Consider the following 7644-nt stretch of genomic DNA (forward strand, 5'->3'; position numbering starts at 1 on the left):
GGCAGAGGAGGGAGGCGGAGCCAACCATAGCTGAGCGGGGGGAGCGCGGCCGGCAGAGGTACCGCGAGGGCTCGGCGGGCGGGAGGGGCGCGGAGCCGGCACGGGGTGGCTGCAGTCCGAGGGCGCCTTGAATCCCACCTCGAATATTAGGAACGGCCAGGGGTGTAAAATCAGCTGTGTTCTCTGGGAGAAGTGAATCTCCCTTTGCTTTTCCGCAGATCAGCCGTTCTAATTGCTTGAAGACGAGCTGCCTTTTATCAGGAGCCGTGGCTGTTAGACGTGTGCTGGTTTAATGATTCCTTCCGTTCTCTCTCCACTCTTTACCAAAAACCCAGGCTAACTGGGTAAAGATAATTTAAACCGACAAATTCGGATTATGATTTAAAGCAGGCTCCTGTGCACGTTAGTAAGCATGTTTTTGGCTTTTTATTTGCCAGAAATGCTGCTATGCACGTTTTGCTGCCGAGAATAGAGCAGGTCCCTGTTATTTGCTAGAGGTGCATTACCCTTATGCCGACATGTGTTCCCAGATCAGCTCTAAGTACTTTACCAAATGTTATGTATTTTACCAGTGCATACCCTTTGATGGCACAGAGCCCACGTGGCTGTGTGAGTTCCACCTTTGACCATTGGGTTGTTGCTGGTTAAAGAGTCCTTTGCTGGAGGCAAGTAATTACTTCTGCAAAGAGTCAAATCCCTTCTGCTCCAGTGTGTTGGATGCATGTAACTGGAACTGAGAAGGGCACAGCACTGCGGCACGCTGCTCAGCCCGCTTCTTGCACCCAGTGTGTCCTGCCTGAAGTGCTGCTCGGCAGCAGCCCTCTGCCCTCACTTGGCATCATGGAGAGTTCCCATGGTGTTACAGCCAGGGGAGCTGGGAGGGCTGCAGGCGGTGTGTTTCATGGCTTCTGGCAGCAGTCAGATAGTTCATAGCCAGATCTCAGGATATGGTGTAAGTGCTATGGCATTGTTGAAAAGCTGCTTTCTGGTAGAGCAGTGTTAGTATCTCATTTGTCTATATAATCGTTATGTTTCTATTAGATTGTAAGTGTAAACATCACAATGTAGAGATGTCAGTCTGCACAACTGAAAAATGATTGCAATCCAAAATCTTTTGTTTTTTTTTTCCTTCAATTTATAAGCCTTTCAAGGTGCTGCTGTGGTGCATCCGTTGGAGGTACTGCCCCTACCCTACTCTGAATACCCTTACGCTGATCAGAGGGCTGGAGCACCTCTTCTGAGAGGAAAGGTTGAGGGAACTGGGCTTGTTTAGCTTGGAGAAGAGAAGGCTTCAGGGTGACCTCCTTGTGGCCTTCCAATACTTGAAGGGAGCATAGAAACAGGAGGGGGAACGGCTGTTTATGAGGGTGGATAGTGATATGACAAGGGAGAATGGTTTTAAACCGAGACAGGGGAGTTTTAGGTTAGATATTGGGAGGAAGTTTTTCACACACAGCGTGGTGACGCATTGAAACAGTTTGCCCAAGGAAATTGTGGATGCCCCATCCCAGGAGGCCTTCAGGGCCAGGCTGGATGTGTCTCTGAGCAGCCTGGTTTGGTAGTTGGCAACCCTGCACATAGCAGGTGGGTTGAAACTAGATGATCATTGTTGTCCTTTTCAACTCAAGCCATTCTATGATGCTATGATTCTATGAAGCATGGGTGGAAATAGGATGGTAAGGAGACTGTCTGAGATGCCTGGTTGTGTTAGTGGCACAACCCACTTAGTGGGTTAGTGTTAGGAAGAGATCCAGCTCCTAACCTGTAGCCTAACGGTGCTGTTACCTTGTTTTCTAGCCTGTTCTGGCTGACATAAGGGTTAATACTGTGGCATCCTTAGCACGATAATGCTAGGACATTTTAGGTCTCTGAGAAGGATGAAGTTGTGTATGCTTATTGTTGGTATCTCCAGACAGCTGGTAGTTCTGAGGCAAGTTTGCAGCAAAACTGGTGAGTGCCTTGCAGCCCATAGAGGTGACACATACTACTCCTGATGACAGACATAGAAATTACAGCCCTTCCTGCAGTGTTGACACTAGGTTTTTGTGTAAAGAGCAGCTTATTAACTTGGCAAGATCAGACTTGGCATGTTTTGTAGTTTGAAGAGTTAATCACGGGATACTTCTCCTCACCTTGGGAGAAGAGAAGGAAAGGAAGAGTGCAAAAATATAGGATAAACTAATTTATTAAAAGAAATGTGAGCTAATACAGAATAATTAAGAGTAATAAATCAAAATGAACCAAAAATGGATCCATAGGAGGGCGAACCTGTGCGAGTCTTTATAGACGGGCCCTCCACTGCATATGTACTGGAAGAAACAAGAGAGGTCTACCTCCTCACCTAGAATCAGAAAATCATGTGGAGGCTCCTGGGAAATGCAGTACATCCCAGTGTGTCTTCCTCTTGGAGAATCAAAACTTGTGTGAGGCTGCTGGAGAATCCAGCTCTGCAGTGCACAGTGCCTCTGCACCCAAACAGCCTGTCCCATGATGTCATGATATGGAATACTGATAAAACCAGGACAGAACGTTTCTCACATTGTCTGTTTTATTGTTGTGTTTGTGTCTTTCTTCCTCCCCCTGCAGCACAGGAATGTGCACAGATTGATTGGTTTCCACCATGTTCTCACAGTGCTCGCAGGAACTGTTGAAGATTACAAATCTTCATCTCTGGAGTCTGAATTTGAATCTGCTTTTAAAAAATCACAGGAGAGCTTTCAGCAAGTCACTGCCTGTGTGTCGAAGGAAAGTAGTTGTTACGGGTATTGGCTTGGTGTCTCCTCTCGGTGTGGGGACTCAGCTTGTGTGGAAGCGCCTTCTTCAAGGAGACAGTGGGATTGCATCACTAGATGGGGAAGAATACGCAGGCGTTCCATGTAGAGTGGCTGCCTGTGTGCCACGGGGAGATGCGGAGGGCCATTTCAAAGAAGAGAGCTTTGTTTCAAAGTCGGAGATCAAGTCCATGAGTTCTGCTACTGTCATGGCCATCGGGGCAGCAGAGCTGGCAATGAAGGACTCTGGCTGGTCTCCACAGTCTGAACAGGACCATTTAAGAGCTGGTGTGGCAATTGGAATGGGAATGGTTCCACTGGAAGAGATTTCTGATACAGCTGCTTTATTTAAAACAAAGGGTTATAACAAAGTCAGCCCATTCTTTGTCCCAAAAATTTTAGTCAATATGGCAGCAGGTCAGATCAGCATTAAATACCAACTGAAGGGGCCAAATCATGCCGTGTCAACTGCTTGTACCACCGGCGCGCATGCTATTGGAGACTCCTTTCGATTTATCGCCTTGGGTGATGCTGATGTCATGTTGGCTGGAGGGACTGAGGCTTGCATTAGTCCTTTGTCCTTGGCTGGATTTGCAAGAGCTCGGGCCCTAAGCACTGGTTTTAACGCAAACCCTAAAATGGCATGTCGGCCATTTGATTCACAGAGAGAAGGGTTTGTAATGGGAGAGGGTGCTGCAGTGCTGGTCTTGGAAGAGTACGGACATGCTGTCCAGAGAGGTGCCAGGATCTATGCAGAAGTTTTAGGTTATGGACTGTCAGGTGATGCTTGCCACATAACAGCACCTAATCCGGAGGGAGATGGTGCATTCAGGTAAGAGCTGTATGTTGATTACAACTGCCTCGTATTAATTATAAAGGCTACATATATTTCTGTTGCTTTGTTGGTTTTCTAGGGAAATGCTATTCAGTCTTGAATTAATATTCCAATAGCTGAGAAACTGCATTTTACCAGCTCTTAGTAAAACGTTCCGCAATGTTTGGGTTTTTTTTAAAGAAATTGGATGAAGGCCAGTTCTTGCTAGAATCGACCTTTTTGTTGATGAAAGTCTTCTCCATATGAAAACATTTTGCGTTTTGTGCCTTCAGCTATTCACACAAGTGAGTCCCAATGGAAACCTTTTGTTTATCACAAGATCTTGTGATACTACAGAAATATTTGAAGTTCTCCTTCACCCTTTGCTGAAGAGAAAAGAAACCTCACTGCAAAAGTAGGCCACATCATTTGTTATGGTCTTGAAGGGAAATAACATTCCTTAAGAAATAACACATGATAAGAGGAGGATCTAGTTTATTATAATATGCTTGGAAGATTTTACTAGAATAACCATTGTTAGCATTAATTGTGATTATTGGGGTTTAGAAAAATCTGTGACTCTTTGTAGGGAAAGTATTTAGACAGTTTGGCTCTACTACAATCATGATTAAGTACTTAATTCTGGTTAAGTACTGGTGAAACTACATAGCAGAAATGCACGATTTAGTAAGGTGGTAAAGTTTCATTATTGTAAATCTCATAAGAAATAGTTAAAAAGTAGGTAGTATTTATCTAATCTTTATCATTGGACTAATTATCAGTTGAATTAGATATACATGTATTGTTTGTGAGCTTTATGTAGGCCAAATGTTACTACAGGTTTAGGAATATCCAGTAGTTGGTGTTACTCTGAGTGTATGTGAATATTTGATAACAAAATTCAATCTATCACTGTGCAAATAGATCAAGATTCTGCATGGTATTGTAAAGCTGAGTTTGTATCTTTATTAGATAAACAAATTTTTCAGGAGGCGTAATATATCAGATTTCCCTCTATGCTATGATTCATAGCTTATTATTCTACATACTTAGGTGGGAATTGAGTAATCATGAGTTTCTTACCTGAGATTTTCGGACTTGTGTTTACCCTTGAGATGATACAGCAATATTTTGTAATAGAGTTTTTGCATATTTTATGATTGCAATAGCATATAAATTGAATTCACAGTAGGAAGTAGCTGAAAGTTAATCTCACTATCTCCAAAATATTGTGCATTTCTACCCTTGAGATGAGATAATACATTTTAATACAATCTTCATACTAATATTTGGTTTTTGCAGTCGTGTGTGAATCAAATCTGAAATGTATATGCTTCTCTTACTTCTCTGTAGGAATTCTATTTGCCATGTCAGAAAATTGCAGGGGAATATATATTTTGTCCTCTTCTAATAACTGCTTCAGTTGGAGATTGAAACATGTTGGAATGAACCTAAGAGGGCAGGAGAAGCAAGGCCAGCCTCAGAAGTGTGTCTGTGAAGTGTGTTCTACACAATAATCTGTTATCTCCTTAAGTAATTATGTTCCTTGCAGCTTTACAGTAATGTATCAGTTTCCTTCAATGTCGATCAGTGATCGTTTTTGTCTGAATTCTGGCTTACTATCTAGTGTCAATGAGAATCACTGAACTACAACCTAAACTAAGCTGGATAGTTCTGGGGGTAGAAGGCTGTAATAGAGACATTTCAGTTTCTCCAGCAGCTTGTGCTGCCTTTTTTCTTGAACTTCCCTTTTACTTTCTTAGTTTTCATAAATTTCAGGACTCAGTGAGGATTGTGTGAATGGTCACCTGTCTGTGAGAAATTCTGGAAAAAAGCAACACTATGAAGTTGTATCTTCCTATAAAAAAGGAAATAACATATTTTATAATTTTAATATTTTTTATATTTTATAATCATATAATTTTATATGATATTTAAAAATAATAAAATAGCATGGTTTAAACAGCCAATTGTAGTACGGAGGTAATCAGGAGTCACAATGGAACATGTGGTATCAGAGTGGATGAGTGTGACATTCAGTAAATTTCATTTTAATATACAGGAATTTAGACTATCATCTTGCTACTCTAGGGAAAGAAAGTGGATGATATCTTCTCACCTCTAGAAAGCATGCAAAAGTAACTCACAGGGAGTACAACTTTAGAATATTTCTTGCATCTCCAAATATTTTCTTTGGATAGAGCATTCTTTATTCTGATTTCCTAGTACTGTAAATCTAAATAAATGGTAGAAACTGGGGAATCTTCTTTTCCTTTACAAAGCCAAGGGGATTTCCTGGAGCACTGTACTGAATATTTCATTAATATCAGCAATACTAGAGAAACTTCACTGAAAGGAATCTTTATTTTTGTAATAATTTCAGGTAGTCATTCCTCTCAAATGTTTTAAAATTTTGCTTTGAAGAGGAACTTTGACATACTAATGCCATCTGCAGAGATTGTTTTATCTTCTTTCTTTCACCTTGTATTTTACTCAACTGTGGAATTAAAGCAAGTAAGTTTTTAATAAGAAATCTGATTCTATAGTGGACCTCACCACTGCTGTCTTTCTCAAATGGCTAAATGTAGGTGTTAGTTTAGTTAGATGAACACCATCTCTTCTCAAAACTAGTAAAGTATGTCATGCCGATTTCTACATTTGCTAAACAGTTTCAGATATTCTGTGCCTTTGCTTTTGGTTTGAACACATGACAAAAATATAATGGAAAATTCAGCATTCTGGTGTTTTTTGTTTGTTTGTTTGTTTGTTTTCTCTTAGGTGTATGTCTGCAGCAATAAAAGATTCTGGAATCAAGCCTGAAGATGTAACATATGTCAATGCACATGCAACTTCTACTCCTTTAGGAGATGCTGCTGAGAATCAAGCAATCAAGAAACTTTTTAAAAATCACTCGCGTAATCTTGCAGTTTCCTCGACAAAAGGAGCAACAGGACATCTTTTGGGAGCTGCAGGAGCTATTGAAGCAGCTTTTACTGCGCTGTCCTGTTACCATGCAATTTTGCCACCTACTTTAAACTTAGAAAAAACAGAGCCGGAGTTTGATCTCAATTATGTTCCATTAACAGCTCAGGAATGGAAAACTGGAAAGCGGCGTATTGCACTTACAAATTCATTTGGCTTTGGTGGTACTAATGCAACTTTGTGCCTTGCAAGTGTTTGACTTCTGTATGTTGTGAAAAGTGGCACTCAATGATTTTCTGTACTGTCATCTTTGTTGTATATTATAATCTTTTCTCAGCATTGAGATTTGATACATAACTTTATTCACTCCAACATTTACATCAGTAATTCTTTTAAAAAGAGAGAATTTCTTTTACTCATTTTAATAAAAATAAAGACCTACTCTTCATGTGGTAAATAAGTTTTTATTTTTGCTCAAAAAGGAGACTTGTAGCAAGTAATCTGAGTAGCATGTTTTGTGAGAAGAGGATAAAAATGATAAATTCTGTATTTCAGTGTAATAATACATTTATGATTACTTCACTGGTCTCCATCATTTTTGAGGCCAAATGATTATACTCTTGTGAACTCTGACTTGCTTATTGACTAAAAGGCAGTTTTTTTCTTCATGTTTTTCTCCTTCTGTTTAATCTAAATTTGTTTCCTATGATGTTCTTTCCAGCATTCAGGATGGAATGCCATCTGGCAGTGCATATGGACATGAGTACTATGTAGTGAAAGGAAAAAATGACATTCATGCTTTTGGTAGGCTCTTATATCTCGACTTGTCTTAGGTTGTCCAATCTCAGATAAACTATAAATTGATACAGTGGGTTAGGTAGTGCTCTTTTTTGGCATTGTGTCTATAATACTGCTCACTGTGCACTGGAAGACTGTGTTAGGAATTGGAGTGGAAGGTACTGCCTCTCAAGAACATGGATTTCTGCTAATCAGCAGTATTCTGCTTTTGGTTTTGGCATGAGTTCTGGTGTTGGTACGATCTCCAAATCCTTTCCAGGCAAAAGATAATCTGAGTATTGGTGTAGGTTGATGGGATTTTCTTCTGTTTTGGCTGACAAAAAAACTTTACACAGCACT

At 40.5% G+C, this 7644-nt stretch overlaps 1 protein-coding gene across 1 annotated transcript; it reads left to right on the plus strand.

Moving 5' to 3' along the window:
• On the plus strand, positions 1 to 7175 carry OXSM (3-oxoacyl-ACP synthase, mitochondrial). The gene is made up of 3 exons (XM_010712875.3): positions 1 to 58; positions 2587 to 3603; positions 6364 to 7175. The coding sequence occupies exons 2-3, from the start codon at positions 2621 to 2623 to the stop codon at positions 6764 to 6766; spliced, it is 1386 nt and encodes a 461-aa protein (XP_010711177.1). The 5' UTR covers positions 1 to 58; positions 2587 to 2620; the 3' UTR covers positions 6767 to 7175.
• The last annotated feature ends 469 nt before the right edge of the window (positions 7176 to 7644 follow it).

Source organism: Meleagris gallopavo, chromosome 6 (genome assembly GCF_000146605.3).
Source record: "Meleagris gallopavo isolate NT-WF06-2002-E0010 breed Aviagen turkey brand Nicholas breeding stock chromosome 6, Turkey_5.1, whole genome shotgun sequence".
Taxonomy (NCBI): Eukaryota; Metazoa; Chordata; class Aves; order Galliformes; family Phasianidae; genus Meleagris; species Meleagris gallopavo.

Bases quoted from the DNA above. Each gene is read 5' to 3' on its own strand.
- OXSM (XM_010712875.3), top strand. From the start codon at position 2,621: ATGTTCTCACAGTGCTCGCAGGAACTGTTGAAGATTACAAATCTTCAT. The intron at 3,604-6,363 runs GTAAGAGCTGTA...GTTTTCTCTTAG, and splicing joins GAGGGAGATGGTGCATTCAG to GTGTATGTCTGCAGCAATAA.